The sequence below is a fragment of the Myxine glutinosa genome, unplaced genomic scaffold, assembly GCF_964187855.1.
Source record: "Myxine glutinosa unplaced genomic scaffold, kmMyxGlut1.1 SCAFFOLD_770, whole genome shotgun sequence".
Classification (NCBI taxonomy): Eukaryota; Metazoa; Chordata; class Myxini; order Myxiniformes; family Myxinidae; genus Myxine; species Myxine glutinosa.
This window is the reverse complement of record NW_027616865.1, coordinates 69,625-87,134: the sequence shown is the minus strand read 5'-3', so window position 1 is coordinate 87,134 and position 17,510 is coordinate 69,625. Positions and strand designations below refer to the sequence as shown.

Genomic DNA, 17,510 nt, shown 5'->3' with positions numbered 1-17,510 from the left:
CACAAAATATACACTCTGGCGGGAAGATGGGTTCAGCAGAACCTCCTGGTTTACGAGGAGAGTGATGCCATGATGAGGTTGATGGCCCTGGTTCTGTATCATCTCCCAGACGATGAAAGTGGCGGACAAAGTGCTTATAACACTTGCTGTGATATCCTACTCTTTCTAGGTCATCAGGAAGAGTTGCCGGGATCTGATCACATACTGATTGCATATGACATGGGGAGTCATGCGGTTGGTTGAGACGTCTATCCCGGATCTTTTGAAGCAGTTGCAGTTTTTCTGAAGCAGATCCTTTAATTTTACGGAGGGGCGTGAAATCCCCATGATCAGACATGGATGGTACATGAAGGATGCATGTAGGAGGAGAGCTTTGGGCTGCAGGTTCTACACTCCGTTTTCTTTTGGGCATGCTTGCTGTCGATGTCTACCATCACTGTTAAATGACAAATAAGAAATCACGAATGATGTTAAAAGTGCCTGTGAAAGGAGGCTCTGAGTTTTCAGTGAGGTAACAGAGGTTCTGAGTCATGTTCTACACTAGGGTACTTTTTAGCTGACTAAACCATGTTTAGTGGCATCAAAAGTGCTAATAGCTAAAACATCTAAATTCTTCCACACTAACGTTAGCTATCTAGGCCAATGAAACATTGTGCTAAGTTACTGTAGCTAGCTCAGCTGTCGTGCCTCTTTCTGGTTCAATTCATATACAGAAGTCAACAGATATGTCTCATGTTTGGCATTAACAAAAGTTTAAGTTACACCGACATTAGGAACATACTGTACATAGATGAGGCTAGCTTTAACGTTAGCTAACATGGTGCTAGCTGGCTCAGCTGTTATTCTGCCTGTTTATGATTTCATGCAGAAACTGAAGTCAAGAGTGTGAGTAACATTATAGTTAGCATCTTACCTGGCTAGATTGGAGGATGAATACCAAGAACAACACACAGATGGAATGGAAGACTGAACTTTCAACTGAGGTATTCAATAACATCAACGTTACCAATTGATACGAGCGCGCGACATTACCAATTGATACGAGCGCGCGAGCGCGCATGTTACATGGATGGAAATGTAAAATGGCAGCTATAGCAGCACTAATTTGGATCTCTAGTCTGTCATTTCTGCACTGTGATTGGATAACATAAAAAAATATGTTTGGGAGTTAACAGCAGGAGTTGGTAGATTTTACGTGGGCTGGGTGAGAAACCTTTAAATAAGCAAGTGAAAATCTCTCGCAATACAAAGTCAATGGTGGGAAGAAAAGTTGAGTGGTACCAATGTTACTGCCAATGTCCCGCCCCTATGCAAGACTCAGGAGCATCTTGTTGACATTTAACCTTGAAAATACCTGGGTTTAGACCCCTTATGTACCATGTTAAGTTATCTGCAGTATTAACGTATCCTTATCATTTGTAAAACTGATTATTTTGTAATTACAGCATTAATATGCATACTAGTATACCATAGACACATGTAATCATGTTATGAATAGTTCTATCATGATCTATGCCCTTCAAAACATGGGTCTAGACACCTTCATTTTTCAATTATCTGCAATATTGGCTGAGATATGTCAAAAATCGTTTTTTTGATAATGGCAGCAGTAATTTGCATAAAAATGGTATGTGGGACATTTTTTCAGCTTGGGGCCATAGCTAGTCATTTTCTACACATTTTTTCCAATCTAGAAACACTGATTAGAAGTATATCTCCGGGGGGTGCAGGGGGACCTAGTCTTCCTACTAGACTAGTACAGTATATCCCCAACAGTGAGTCACTCATAAACTAAATAATTTGTGACATATATCATCATCATTAACAATGTACCTTACTCTTTACACAGCACCGGTGGTGCCAAAGCAGTTATTGGCAACGGTTAGGGGTAGGGTTATGCTTGGTGGTTTGCCATTGTCTTCACAGTAGTCGGTCATGGCAGTAATCTGTAGTTACCCTGTGCTCGCGAAGCGCAAAGCGAGGTTAAGCATTCATGTACGTACGTATGTGTGTGTGCCGTGTCTGCATTTTAAAAATTCATTTTCTCGGCAACCGTTGGTCCGATTGACATGAAATTTTCACTATAGGAGGGCCTCCTCCTGTACAATATTTTAATGAATATTATGACGTCATAGGTCATGTGTTAAGGCGCCATCTTGGAAAAACCAAAAAACGTTGCACCTCTATATCTCCAAAACCGCTCTATGGATAAAATTGAAACGTGGCTCATTGTAAATAACTCCATATGGGGAATAGGTGTTGTTAACGATGACGTCATTGGTGCTATAATTATGACGACATAATTCAACAGGGACAACGCTTAGTCTGATCAGTTTGAAATTTATTGAGCATGATCTATGCAACAATTATTTAGAGAATATAAATTTATGATGTCATTGCTCATGTGTTCTGGCAGCCATATTGGATCAAAAAAAAAAACGTTCAAAAACAGAAGAGTTCGCTCACACCAAGTTGACTGCGCAGGGTAAGTATTCCATGAATACCATCTAGTTTTTTCAGGTTTTCAGCAATAAATCTCTATTCCTTTCACAAAGTTTGGAACAAGTGTGTGTCTATCCTCAGGAGAGCCAGGAAAGACTATCTCTCGACTCTCAAGACTGAACTCTCAAACCTGCCTCACTCTTCCAAATCCTGGTGGCATCTGGTCAAATCTGTTTCTGGTGTTTGTTCCCCCTCCATCCCCTCCCTTACCTCAAACGGCTACACAGCTGACTCCGCACGTGAAAAAGCGGAATGCCTCAACTTTGTGTTTGCCTCAAAATCTTGTGTCCCAAACCAGTCTCTCTCTGTACCCAGTCCTACCCAGCTGCTCCTGGGCTCTGTGTCCTTCTCTCCTGACAAGGTGGAGAAGTTTCTTTCAAACATCGACTCTGCTTCTGCAACTGGACCAGACGGCATCAGCCCACGGGTCCTATAATCCTGCTGTTCCGCTCTATCACACCCTCTCTCTGTTCTCTTCACCCTCTCTTTTGCTCAAGGTCATCTGCCATCAGCTTGGAAAACAGCCAACATTACTGCTTTACCCAAAAAAGGGCCTTGTGCTTGTTGTGATCTTCATTAATGATCTCTCCTGATCTTCCCTTTCCAGAGAGGATCTGGAAAATCCTCTCTATCTCTTTGCTGATGACTCCACTCTCTGCCGCTCCATAACCCATCCCTCTGATCGGCAGTCTGCAGCCTCCTCACTATCTGCAGACCTGGACAATATCACAAACTCGTCAAACAAGTGGAACATGTCTTTCAATCCTGACAAATCTCACGCTCTCACTTTGTCTCTCCGAAAAGACTATCTGGACAACCCTCCCATATACTTTCTCCACAATCCTCTCAAAGAAGTTCTGTCACCCAAGCTTTTGGGGCTCACTATCTGCCATGACCTTTCCTGGGAAAATCACATTTCCAAGCTGGCCTCCAAAGCCAGTTGCCGACTGGGCATCCTCCATCGTGCGAAGTCCCTTCTGGGCACTACTGAGCTCCTCACCACATACAAAGCTATCATCTGCAGCTCAATGGAATACTGCTCTCCCCTTTGGGCTGGTGCTGCTGCCTCACACCTAGCTCGGCTTCAGGCGGTTGAAACCAAAGCATTCAGAATCATTGGTATTTCCCACGATGAACCTGATTCTGAGGGCCTTTCTCTCTCTCACCGCAGGCAGGTTGGTGGTCTCTGTCTTCTACTGACTCCTCTCAGGCCTAGCTCTCCCTGCTCTGTGTGTGCTCTGCTCCCCAAATATTCCTGCAGGATGCATAAGGTCTGTCAGTAACCCTCTTCTGGTGAATCTGCCAAAATCAAGACTCTCTGCTCAACTTCACTCTTTTATTCCTCTTTTTATTCCTTCTTTTTATTGCCTCTGAAACAATCTTCCACACTCTCTTCAATCCCTCTCCTCCCTCCAGGTCTATAAAACAGCTGTTCACCACAATCTCTTATCTTCCCCCATCCAAAACCTTGATCTTTTCTACCCCTGTTAAAACACCCCAAATCTGCCTCTTTCAATCCCGGACTTCATTCCTGAAATTCTTAATAGTGTTCATTTGCTTTATACCGTGTAGCCCTCCCTCCTCCCCCATCCCTCCCCCTTCCACAGATCTACCGACCGTTCTCTACTGTTGTGCTTGTGTGCTTCCCTCTCGTTTCCCCTCTTGGCTCCCGCTCCCTTCATTGCATGTTTTATGTGTCTGCATGTTTTCATGTTCAATGTGTTAGCTCTTACACGAGCTTCGATTCTGTATAAAAAAATTAACAACTCACCTTTTCATTATGAAGGACACCGTAGGATCTTCACCATCCACAAAATAATGATAGCAGATGGGACACTCAGTTTTACGTCCATCCTAGGGTCGGCACACTTTGTGATATGACACGACGTACTGCCTGCGAAACACCAGGATAACAGTTTGTAGGTTGGCCAAGGTTCAAACCTAGGCTAGACAGCTTAGAGGTAAGTAAACACTCTAGACCATGGGTTCCCAATCAGTGGGCCACAGCACGTTTTCCAGGTGGGCCACAGAGACTGTCCAATATTTGCCCAAATAATATAATCTTTTCATGCACAAGGCCTAAAACAATAGTTAAATTCTGTGTGTGTTGGTTGGGGCCAGTGGTAGCCACCCAATATTCCCTGCATATTTTTTTAGTCTTGTTTTTTTTCTATTTTTTAAAATTTTTTAAATTTTTTTCCAGAAACCCTTCTGAAATGACAAAACGAGGATATGATGAGCAAAAGTTTGGATTCACATCCTTACATGATCGTGGAGAATTAAAGGGACAATGCGTCCTGTGCCAGAAAGTTCTCGGAAATCAATCTTTGCAGCTATCGAAGTTGAAGCTCCATTTGGAGAAGATTCATCCACATCATCAACATAAGGATGTGGACTTCTTCAAGCGAATGGAAGAGAACGTGAAGTGCCAGCACTTGGATCAATATGGAACATTATTTCAGCAAAACAAGCGCCGTCCTCATTGCGCAACAAAGAAACCTCACACAGTCGGAGAGACTCAAAACAAGCCATGTGCTCTGAAGATGGCTAGGATTCTGCTTGGAGAAGAAGCTTTAAAAAAAGTTCAACAAAATTTCTCTGTCAAATAATACGGTTCAATGGAGGATTGCTGACTTGTCCAGTGACATAAAAGAACAGGTGATTGCTGAAATCAAAGACGCTGCATTTGGATTGTTCTCAATTCAGTTGGATGAATCCACAGATGCTTCATCCTGTTCCCAGCTTCTTGCCTTCGTTCGGTATGTGAAGGGTGATTCCATCAAGGAAGAATTCTTATTCTGCTGTTCTCTCGAAAGAAATATCAGAGCTGTGGATGTGATGGAAAAAGTAACAGAGTTCTTTGACCATGAGGAAATTAACTGGCACAATCTCTGTGGAGTGTGCACCGATGGCGCCCCAGCTATGCTCGGAGCCAAAAGTGGCTTCCAAGCGCTTGTTCGAAATCTATCTCCAGGCATCATTTATGTTCATTGTCTGATTCATCGGCAAGCTCTTGCTTCAAAAACCCTTCCATCTCATCTTCAGGATGTTCTTGAACAAGTCATCAAAATTGTGAACTACGTAAAAAGCAGTGCTTTGAATTCCCGACTGTTCATGCAATTGTGCACAGAAATGGATTCAGAGCATGAGAACCTGCTTTACTACCCCAAGGTACGTTGGCTATCAAAAGGAAATGTTGTGGCACGAGTATTTGAACTACGAGAAGAGATGCAGAGTTTCCTACAGATGCAAGAAAAGCACAAACTTGAAGCTTCTTTCCAAGAAAAGCTGTGGGTCTTTCACCTCGCATACCTTATGGATATTTTTGATCAACTGACCAGACTGAATCTAAAGCTGCAAGGAAAGAACAACTATCATTCAGTTCATTGACACTCTCAGTGCATTTATACAGAAGCTTGAAAACTGGAAACGAAAGTCTGAGGAAGGGAACTTTACCATGTTCGAATCTCTTTCAGAAGTCACTATTAATGAGCCGTTGGATCCTGACGTTGCAAAGGATGTTGTGACACACCTCAGCTGTCTCCGAGAATAATTTCTGCAGTACTTTCCAGAAATTGGGAGAGAAGGACTGGCGCTCATGAGGAATCCTTTTCTTGTTAAAGGCAGTGACGTCCAGGATGACCTGCAAGATGAGCTGATTGAATTTCAAAATGATTCTGGATGCAGAGATGTCTTAGAAGCTTCCTCTATCTCCGAGTTTTGGCCAAAAATGATGGGAAGCTACCCCAACATTGCAAAGGAATGCCTAACTCCTGCCCTTTGCAACAACTTATCTTTGTGAATCAGGCTTCTCAACGTTGGTGCAGCTGAAGACCAAGGCTCGGAACCGCTTTGAATGTGAGGCAATTTTTAGATGTGCGCTTTCTACAACAGAACCTAGGATTTGGAAACTGGTGCAGAAAATTCAGGAGAACATCTCTCATTAAAGTAGCTTTAGGTTCAACTGGTTTGTTTTTTTTCAATTGGCAGATACTGCAATGTTTTGTGTTACAGCCCACAAGCAAAGCACCCTGGAGATGATTTTTCAAATATTTTTTATTTTCCTGGTTATTATTGCAATGTGTTAACAGAGTTTCATTTCTTAATTTAAAATTAATATTTGTTTTTTATGGAAAAGCCTTGAAGTCTGAAGTGTTAATTTGCCTTTTCAATTGATTTTCTTGATGTTCTGTTCTAAAAATTTCTCGCAAGACCCTTTGCCACAAATAAATTTGCTTTACTTCACTCGCATTAATTCATTTCACAAATAAATTGTTCAAATGAGAAATATTGTTCCATTAAATACTCTAAAAGTCTAAATTGAATACAGTTGTGGTTCTTATTGACATTTCTTTGGTTTCAAAAAATTGCTATGATCCCCACTGGGCCATGACATGTCAGGTCAAAAGCCAGTTGGGCCACATAGCGAAAAAAGTTGGGAAACACTGCTCTAGGCTATCTTAAATTTGCTTATCATATGTCAATGTGCAATTTGTTGTTGTTGTTGTCTTTTTCTTTTCTATGGATCAAATCCTTTTTTTTGTGATTGCATATTTCAATGCTGAATTTACCTTATCATACATTCTAGATACGGTGGTAGTCTAGTGCTAAATACACTGGAGAATTGCCACTTTATTAGCTATCCAATGGAATATATTGATCGGCATACTGGAGCCTGTAGATTCAAATCCGGTTGATGGAAGCCATATTGCTAACGACTGGAAACCAATGTAGTCTCAGGGGAATTACCATTCAAGCCATTTACCAAAAAGCCAGTTGACTCCTTAATGACTTTCAAAGAGAGGTAACTTTCCCACACAGTTGGTTCCAAATTGGAACACCTTCATGCACACATGACTGCTGCCCATTAGTCTGTTGCCAACCTGCCATGATGTATCCCCACTGCTGTGTGCAGGTGGCTCAACTCGCTCTTTTCCATGGGATACAAGCGACAGCTGGAAGAAGATGATATGTTCACTGTGCTTCCACAGGACAGTTCTGAATATTTGGGCGAGCGCTTGGTGCGGTGAGCATGCTCGATAAGCTTGTTTGCCTGTAATGGTATGTGATGTATCGGTCTGCATCCTGAGTTTAGCAGGTATCACTTTGTCACAGAGTCACCGCCTATGTCTAAAGATCGAAATATTTGTGGGTCACAGATGAAGTGTTTACTTTACTGTGTGATTATTTGCTGTATTTTCTAATTCCTACTCAATGTCCTACTCTATGAGGTGTGGAATAGCACGGGTTGTTTGGTGGTGAGGTGAACACTTACTAGATAAATGGGTCCAGAGAAAAACATTGAGTGTACAGTCTAACCTTGATGTTGTATCTCTTTTAGATGTTACAAGTAATAAAAAACATTTTTTCAAATGTAAAAGGATGTAGGGGTGGTGTGGTGTGCCAAAAGTATGTAAACAAGGTAGGGATGGTCACTAAATTATCATGTGGAACCAGCTCTACATCTTTCCTTGAATAATGGTTGGTGCGTGCATTAAAATGCAACACACACACACACACACACACACACACACACACACACACACACACACACACACACACACACACACACACAGTGATTGTGAACCCAAATGTAAAGCTGAATAGGCTTTACCATTGATGTAGACTTTACTTCGTTTGAAAATGTCAACTCGTCAAACCCAGGAGAATTGTGGACTTCACAACACAAATAATAACAATTTTAATTACAACATTAACATTAGCAAAACTATATGAATGATACTTTCATGCAGCATTCATAGTTTGTTTCTCTCATGTGTACATCAAAAGTTGTAAATATTCAAAGTTGCACGAGGAGTTCATGGACAACCTGTATATACTGCTGTTAATCAGGAAAGAGAAAATACGAGTAGTTTAGTTAATTATTCCTGGCTTGAAGATAATATATGGAACGATTTGAGTTGTCGTGGTATTTTGAAATTGGGACACAAAGGTGATGATAATGGGGATAATAAGGAAATATTCACACACAATCAGTAAGTGAATAATTAACGAGAAGCCTTACTATTGAAATATATATTTGCTTACCTGTGTGTAATATACTTTACGCTTGGGTAATTGTGGAATAGTTGTGTTGTTGTCTAAAAAAACCATTAAACAAAAAACTTTATTGGCATTATTGGCTTTTTATGTTGGTTGTGATCTCAGGTGAGCATCTAAAAGCAGAACGACGCTTGTCTAGAGTCCAAAGTATATGTGTACATTTACCTTTTATTTGAAGGTTTATTTTCCAAGGACTAATCTGTGACCTTGTCAACCTTAAGTGAAGTTAAGTTATAAGCTCTTCTGATTTTACATTTTTCTGTGTACAGAAACTTTGATCCATGGAGTAACTAAATGATGGAACAAAGGGCAATGGGTTCATCGACTGATGCGTAATCAAAGCGGAACAGACATTGCACAAGGGTAGCAGAAAATAAATGCAGGAAGGGCTTCAATTGTAAACGCACACAGGTTGTGTCACCCAAACATGATCGATGTATTTAGACTTTCTTAAAACATCAGGAAGATTTTATGTTTAAAGCTGCACAGCAAAAATTAATGCGGGAGTGCACCACTGAAATGTTGGGCCAAATGGCCGAATTTCCTCATACGATGGCTCCCAACCCTTGCAGGTGGGAGGACGGGGTTGTGTCCATGACCTGACCCTAGGTACCCCCAACATGTATGCAAAAACATTTTGTTCTTGCAAACCTACAGCATGACACTGTTGAAGGTAAACATGTTGGTTGATACCGTTATGACTGAGTTTGCTGCTGTAATTGACTTTCAAATTTTCAATGAGTCTAGTAGGAAGATTAGGTCCCCCTGCACCCCCCGGAGATATACTTCTAATCAGTGTTTCTAGATTGGAAAAAATGTGTAGAAAATGACTAGCTATGGCCCCAAGCTGAAACAATGTCCCACATACCATTTTTATGCAAATTACTGCTGCCATTATCAAAAAAACGATTTTTGACATATCTCAGCCAATATTGCAGATAATTGAAAAAATAAGGTGTCTAGACTCATGTTTTGAAGGGCATAGATCATGATAGAACTATTCATAACAAGATTACATGTGTCTATGGTATACTAGTATGCTAATTAGTGCTTTATTTACAAAATAATCACAGTTTTACGAAATAATAGACTCATATTAAGGTCCGTCTACACAGACGTTAACACAAAGTTTTATTTTTCTAAATATTACAACTGTCAAAATAGTCCTAGCACTCAATGTGACCACTCTTCTCTTGCTTGTTTTAGATAAACATCATTAGCATTAGTGATTCTACACTGAGTCAGTCATCATCATTTTCATCGAAATCGTCAGAGTCAAACTCTTCTTCTCCTTCCTCTTCCTCCTCCTCTTCGTGCTCTCCTGTGTTCAGAAGATCCACCAGTGAGGTTGGTAGGATGGGACCACTGGACCACATTGGTTTCAACAGTCCTTCATCAGTCCTTATCCATCCTTGCTCCTCATAAGGTTTTGGCTTTTCGATGATAGGTTGATCGGCTCTTTTGTACAATGCTACGCGGTGGTTCACACGCTGGATGTGCGGCTTCAGGGCAGACTGGCATGGAGGAAGGCGAGCCAGATCAACCTTGGACTTGGATGTGAGGGTCTTGTCCTCTCCCACCATTTTTCGTAGCAGCTTGGCACGGACAATGTCCACTGATGACTCGCGACTCTGGCCGTACATCACACAGGTGAATTTTTCTAACTGCCTCTCCACCTCAGGGTTGGCATCCCAGTTGTCACCCAGTTCACCGAATGCCCTGTGAAACCTGGGATTCTTCTCCAGCTTTTTCAAGGGCCCGACTTTTCCCTTCCCTTTGAAGGCACTGGTGCAGTCTTCTCCGCTGAACACATAGTACCCCAGGAGAGTGGCACAGTAGTCCTCTCCCAGGGATTCTGCCAGCTCAGAGACGTTGACAAGTTGGCGATGCTTCCCTGACCCTGTATCCAGGTACACCGTCAGCTTGATGTTGTGGGCATGGTGGAGCAGGATCAGGAGGATGTCTGTGTCCGGTGTTCTGACTACAGCGTTCTTGTATCCGATGGTAGCAGCATGATGGAGGTACAGAACCACCCTGGTATCAGTCTCTTCCTGGTTGCTGTAGATCGTGGGGAGTTCACGTACCTCGACCTGAAACACAAAAAGGCACCGCATTTCAATCACCAGTCACTGCCAGTTTCAGATCTAGACAAACATCACAGGTAATCACCTTTTTTTCAGGAAAAATTACAAATTGAATCGCCATTCACGAAGGGCTTTCAATTTTACCTTGCCATTCGTTGAGGCAAGTTGGTGGGCCTTCCCCTCCACGATCAGCACAGCCATCTCTGTTCTCTCCAGCCTGGTAGCTGCCTCTTGTCCACTCCACACTTTCAGAAGAAGCTGGCACATCTGCTTTTTGTTGTCGTCATTTGCAAGGAACATTTTGAAGTCATATGGCTTCCTGGTTGCTGGTCCAGCCAGAATGATCCAGCTCTCAGAGTGTCCAAGCCTGTGTAGTATTGTGGTGAGCTGTTTGCTTCGGAACAGGTGCCTTACAGTCACACAGAGGAGAATGTGCTTTGGTAACTTCCATTTTCCATCTGACACTGCACGGCACAGATCTTGTCCAATGGAGAAGACCAGACGCTTCACCTTTTCTGTCTCGATGCCCTCCTTGCCAGTCATTAGCACGCTGAGAAAGCGGACAAGGTCTGGAGGTAGGATGTCTTCAGGATTGAGCTCCATGTCTTCAGCTGTTGGTGGCCATGGTTGGTCTTTACACTCTCTGAAAGCCTGTAGAATACCCTGGCGAAGTTGGAGGGCAACATTTTGGTTCTTGTTTGTGCTTCCGAGTGTGAATGCTCGTGCGAGAGCATTGGAAACTGTTATGTTTGAGCTGTGCACAAGCCAGAAAGAAATGACATCACATTTGTCATGATCAACCTTCGTGAAGTGGATATGCTCCTTGATTGGGTCATTCTGTAGGCGTTTCAGTAGTTTCTCTGACCGATAATTTGAGTTCTCATATCCATTCAGTTTCAGTTCCTCGACATAGAGCAAGCGCAAGGAAGAAAGCTGTAGAACTTTATTCTGCTGGATGACCTGGGTTTGAATGTGTTCCAGTACTGAGTTGAATGCCTTTTCATGGGCGGCTGACATGCAAGCCTGCTCCTTTGGTGCTTCGGCTCTGTGAATCGCACGCTCATAGTTGTAGAATGCTGTGCGGAAAGCTTTAAAACATGACGGATGGTGTTTGGCCTCACATGCAAAGAGGTCTTTGTTTTTCACCTTTCGATGGAGTCGATAGAGACCCATTTTCTCAGCCCGTGTTTCGATTTGCTCCCATGCATTTTCTTTGTTTTTAAAGGATGGGAAGGTTGTAGGCCTCTCAGTATTGCGATGAGCATCTTTGGTCTCAACTTTCTCACAAAATATACACTCTGGCGGGAAGATGGGTTCAGCAGAACCTCCTGGTTTACGAGGAGAGTGATGCCATGATGAGGTTGATGGCCCTGGTTCTGTATCATCTCCCAGACGATGAAAGTGGCGGACAAAGTGCTTATAACACTTGCTGTGATATCCTACTCTTTCTAGGTCATCAGGAAGAGTTGCCGGGATCTGATCACATACTGATTGCATACGACATGGGGAGTCATGCGGTTGGTTGAGACGTCTATCCCGGATCTTTTGAAGCAGTTGCAGTTTTTCTGAAGCAGATCCTTTAATTTTACGGAGGGGCGTGAAATCCCCATGATCAGACATGGATGGTACATGAAGGATGCATGTAGGAGGAGAGCTTTGGGCTGCAGGTTCTACACTCCGTTTTCTTTTGGGCATGCTTGCTGTCGATGTCTACCATCACTGTTAAATGACAAATAAGAAATCACGAATGATGTTAAAAGTGCCTGTGAAAGGAGGCTCTGAGTTTTCAGTGAGGTAACAGAGGTTCTGAGTCATGTTCTACACTAGGGTACTTTTTAGCTGACTAAACCATGTTTAGTGGCATCAAAAGTGCTAATAGCTAAAACATCTAAATTCTTCCACACTAACGTTAGCTATCTAGGCCAATGAAACATTGTGCTAAGTTACTGTAGCTAGCTCAGCTGTCGTGCCTCTTTCTGGTTCAATTCATATACAGAAGTCAACAGATATGTCTCATGTTTGGCATTAACAAAAGTTTAAGTTACACCGACATTAGGAACATACTGTACATAGATGAGGCTAGCTTTAACGTTAGCTAACATGGTGCTAGCTGGCTCAGCTGTTATTCTGCCTGTTTATGATTTCATGCAGAAACTGAAGTCAAGAGTGTGAGTAACATTATAGTTAGCATCTTACCTGGCTAGATTGGAGGATGAATACCAAGAACAACACACAGATGGAATGGAAGACTGAACTTTCAACTGAGGTATTCAATAACATCAACGTTACCAATTGATACGAGCGCGCGACATTACCAATTGATACGAGCGCGCGAGCGCGCATGTTACATGGATGGAAATGTAAAATGGCAGCTATAGCAGCACTAATTTGGATCTCTAGTCTGTCATTTCTGCACTGTGATTGGATAACATAAAAAAATATGTTTGGGAGTTAACAGCAGGAGTTGGTAGATTTTACGTGGGCTGGGTGAGAAACCTTTAAATAAGCAAGTGAAAATCTCTCGCAATACAAAGTCAATGGTGGGAAGAAAAGTTTAGTGGTACCAATGTTACTGCCAATGTCCCGCCCCTATGCAAGACTCAGGAGCATCTTGTTGACATTTAACCTTGAAAATACCTGGGTTTAGACCCCTTATGTACCATGTTAAGTTATCTGCAGTATTAACGTATCCTTATCATTTGTAAAACTGATTATTTTGTAATTACAGCATTAATATGCATACTAGTATACCATAGACACATGTAATCATGTTATGAATAGTTCTATCATGATCTATGCCCTTCAAAACATGGGTCTAGACACCTTCATTTTTCAATTATCTGCAATATTGGCTGAGATATGTCAAAAATCGTTTTTTTGATAATGGCAGCAGTAATTTGCATAAAAATGGTATGTGGGACATTTTTTCAGCTTGGGGCCATAGCTAGTCATTTTCTACACATTTTTTCCAATCTAGAAACACTGATTAGAAGTATATCTCCAGGGGGTGCAGGGGGACCTAATCTTCCTACTAGACTAAAACTGTTCACAAAATGGCATGCATTCGGTGTGTTATTGCAACATGTGATTTCATGTTCATGTAAAATATATATTTGACATGACCTGAGATGACATTATCGATGACAAATTTGACAAGGAAAAGCCATCCAATTACCAAATGAAACAGTGTAGTAGTACATGGTACTCTACACTGGTGCCATCAGTGAACTGATACTATGTAAGCAATTTACCAGTTCGTGAATAGCTAATTTAAACATGCACATTCAATTAAATCTTAATAAACAAACTTTTAAAATGCTGCAATCAGTCATCTCATTTAATATTAAATAAAATTATCGCACCTGTGTCCGAAGGAAGCGGTTCAGTTTGGCATTTTTAATATGAAATAGGCAAAGCCTAGGAACGAACTAAAGCCATTCGAATTACCCTTTATAATTACCCTTTAGAACCCATTAGAATTACCCTTTAGAACCCTTTATAACCTTTTATAATTATGCTTTAGAACCCTTTAAAACTCATTATCATTACCCTTTAGAATTACCCTTAAGAACCAATAATTATTACCCTTTAGAACCCTTTAGAATTACATTTTATAACCCTTTAGAACTCATTAGAATTACCCTTTAGAATCACTTGAAAGAACCCACTACTATTACCCTTTAGAACCCTTTAGAATTACCCTATAGAACCTTTACCCTTTTAGAACATTTTAGAACTCATTAGAATTACCCTTTCGAATTACCCTTAAGAACCCATTATAATTATCCTTTAAAACCCCTTAGAACCCTTTAGAATTACCCTTTAGAACCCATTAGAATTACCTTTCAGAACCCATTAGAATTGACCTTTAGAACCCTTTAGAATTGCCCTTTAGAACCCTTTAGAATTACCCTTTAGAACCCCTTAGAATTACCCTTTAGAATGACACTTTAGAACCGTCTTTAAAACTTATTAGAATTACCCTTTAGCATTACCCTTAAAAACACTATAATTACCCTTTAAAACCCCTTAGAAACCCTTTCGATTTACCCTTTATAACCCATTAGAATTACCTTTAGAACCATTTAGAATTGCCCTTTAGAACCCTTTAGAACCCTTTAGAACCCCTTAGAATGACCCTTTAGAACATTTTAGAACTCATTAGAATTACCCTTTCGAATTACCCTTAAGAACCCATTATAATTACCCTTTAAAACCCCTTAGAACCCTTTAGAATTACCCTTTAGAACCCGTTAGAATTACCCTTTAGAACCCGTTAGAATTACCCTTTAGAACCCATTAGAATTACCTTTCAGAACCCATTAGAATTGACCTTTAGAACCCTTTAGAATTGCCCTTTAGAACCCTTTAGAATTGCTCTTTAGAACCCTTTAGAATTACCCTTTAGAACCCCTTAGAATTACCCTTTAGAATGACACTTTAGAACCATCTTTAGAACTTATTAGAATTACCCTTTAGCATTACCCTTAAAAACCCACTATAATTACCCTTTAAAACCCCGTAGAAACCCTTTCGATTTACCCTTTATAACCCATTAGAATTACCTTTAAGAATCCATTAGAATTGCCCTTTAGAACCATTTAGAATTGCCCTTTAGAACCCTTTATAATTACCCTTTAGAACCCCTTAGAATTACCCTTTAGAACGTTTTAGGACTCATTAGAACTTCCCTTTAGAATTACCCTTAAGAACCCACTATTATTACCCTTTAGAACCCTTTATAATTACCCTATAGAACCCTTTAGCATTACCCTTTAGAACACTTTAGAACTCATTAGAATTACCCTGTAGAACCCATTATAATTACCCTTTAAAACCCCTTAGAACCCTTTATAATTACCTTTTAGAACCCATTAGAATTACTCTTTAGAACCCATTAGAATTGCCCTTTAGAACCCTTTAAAATTGCCCTTTAGAACCCTTTATAATTACCCATTAGAACCCCTTAGAATTACACTTTAGAACCCTCTTTAGAACTCATTAGAATTACCCTTCAGAATTACCCTTAAAAACCCAACATAATTACCCTTTAAAACCCATTAGAACCCATTAAAATTACCCTGAAGAATTTATTGGAATTGCCCTTTAGAACCCTTTAGAATTACCCTTTAGAATTACCCTTTAGAACCCCTTAGAATTACGCTTTAGAAATACTCTTTAGAATTATCCTTTAGAACCCTTTAGAATTACCCTTTACAACCCTTTAGAATTAAACATGGTGGGCTAGAGCGGTTCTTCTTCTTCATTTTTTGACAGACCGACGGACATAGCCAGATATTGAAGTGGCTTCACCCCTTAAAAATATTTATATGCAAAGACAAGTCTCGTGGAAGAGCAAGGACAATCATAACTTAATTTGGCCTTTCGAGGAAACATTAAAAGTAATGGAAGAAATTCAATGAATCTTTGGGAAAATAAAAAAAATTAACACTCAGAAACTTCTTTATTTACAAATTTAAAAGTGACATTGATAAAATAAACTAGAAAGTTCATATTTACCCCACACAAACTTGAGAAAAAGGACATGGGAAAGGTCTTTTAAACTCTTGATTTGCACTACCGAGCACGATCTGCATTTCCTGCAAGCTGAGATTTTGTCTGGATCTCGATATTCCCTCACCTGAAAGCACGAGCGGCAAATTTGATTGGTCGAGATGGTGTAAAATGGCGTAATGTCTTGTCCAAGTGCTGCAAAACTGGGGGTTTGTGGAAGTGACAAAAATGTGATTTGTGTTCTACAGTGTTCAAGTATATAACTAAATTGAAATAAATTAAGTCGTTCCTCAATCATAGACCGACATCTATAGACAGACAAAGTGAAACGATTATTTAACCCCATTTTTCGCTTCACGCACACAGTAAAATGAATATTAGATCAGGCCAAATACCCCAGAAAGGATATCGAGTGAGATACACAAGCAGCTTTTGACGAGTGAGATGAGATGAAGTTAAATATATCAGCTAACAGAAGGCTCTGCCATCTCCCTCAATACTCATGGATGTATATTATCGAGCACTTCCTTTGAAACACCATTTAGTTCTCCAAACTCTTTCTTAAATTCCTCCACACCTGCTTGGATCTCCACAAGAGGCCCTTTGCTCACCTAAGACAGATACTCTCAGCTATTGGCAGTTTCCTTGACTGTTCTTGTGTAAATGTTAAAAAAACACTATTTAATAAACTCACCATCTCACTTTCATCACTAAACAATCTTTCTTTTATATTCCTGAATGGGACCACATTTCTTGTTACCTGTTCTTTACCTTTTATGTAAGGTTGCCTTGCTAATATATTTAATTTATTTGGCCAAATCCTTTTAATTTTCCCTTTTGACCTGCCGAGCAATTATCATAACTAGCCTCTGTTTACTCCTGTACTGATACAAGTCCGACTCCAGTCCTGTTATTCTGTACCTAGTAAATACTTTCTGCTCGTTCCTGATAACACTCCCTAACTGCCTGCTCATCCACTCTAGACTCTTTCTACCTCTACATCTCATTGGAATATTCTTACTCTACACCCTACACATTTGCTCCTTGAAGGTCTCCCCTTTCTCTGATACATACAGCCCAGACAAATGAGCTTTTCTCAATCTAGAGCATCTAACTCTCTTCTCATAACTTCACAATTTGCCGACCTGTAAATCTAATAGCCTTACTATACTATCCAGAACTCCAAATCTCAACAGTATCATTTCACATACTATGTTATGGTCACTTGTCCCCAAATGCTCTCTCCCACTACCTGCTCCCCACATATTTAACATATAAACAATATCCCAACTTGGAAGAGGTTTGGGGGTGGGTTCAGTTTAGCATGTCATTCATACTGCTATCAAT

General features: G+C 40.7%; 2 protein-coding genes across 2 annotated transcripts in view; one reads left to right on the top strand and one right to left on the bottom strand.

Moving 5' to 3' along the window:
* Window positions 1-17,510, top strand: part of LOC137435349 (ATP-binding cassette sub-family C member 4-like) — an 87,048-nt gene that overhangs the window by 13,609 nt on the left and 55,929 nt on the right. The window contains exon 2 of the mRNA XM_068129050.2: window positions 7,418-7,528. Within this exon, the coding sequence (XP_067985151.2) occupies window positions 7,418-7,528 (111 nt within the window). The remainder of the gene's footprint in view (window positions 1-7,417; window positions 7,529-17,510) is intronic.
* Window positions 9,693-10,914, bottom strand: LOC144889096 (uncharacterized). The gene is made up of 2 exons (XM_078768962.1): window positions 10,794-10,914; window positions 9,693-10,655 (listed from the first exon to the last, which is right to left on the bottom strand). Exons 1-2 carry the CDS (start codon window positions 10,848-10,850, stop codon window positions 9,807-9,809), a joined length of 906 nt encoding a protein of 301 aa, XP_078625088.1. The 5' UTR covers window positions 10,851-10,914; the 3' UTR covers window positions 9,693-9,806.

Coding starts and splice junctions, on each gene's coding strand:
- LOC144889096 (XM_078768962.1), bottom strand. CDS start 10,850: ATGGCTGTGCTGATCGTGGAGGGGAAGGCCCACCAACTTGCCTCAACG. Junction 10,656..10,793: donor TTGCCTCAACGAATGGCAAG/GTAAAATTGAAA, acceptor TTTGTGTTTCAG/GTCGAGGTACGTGAACTCCC.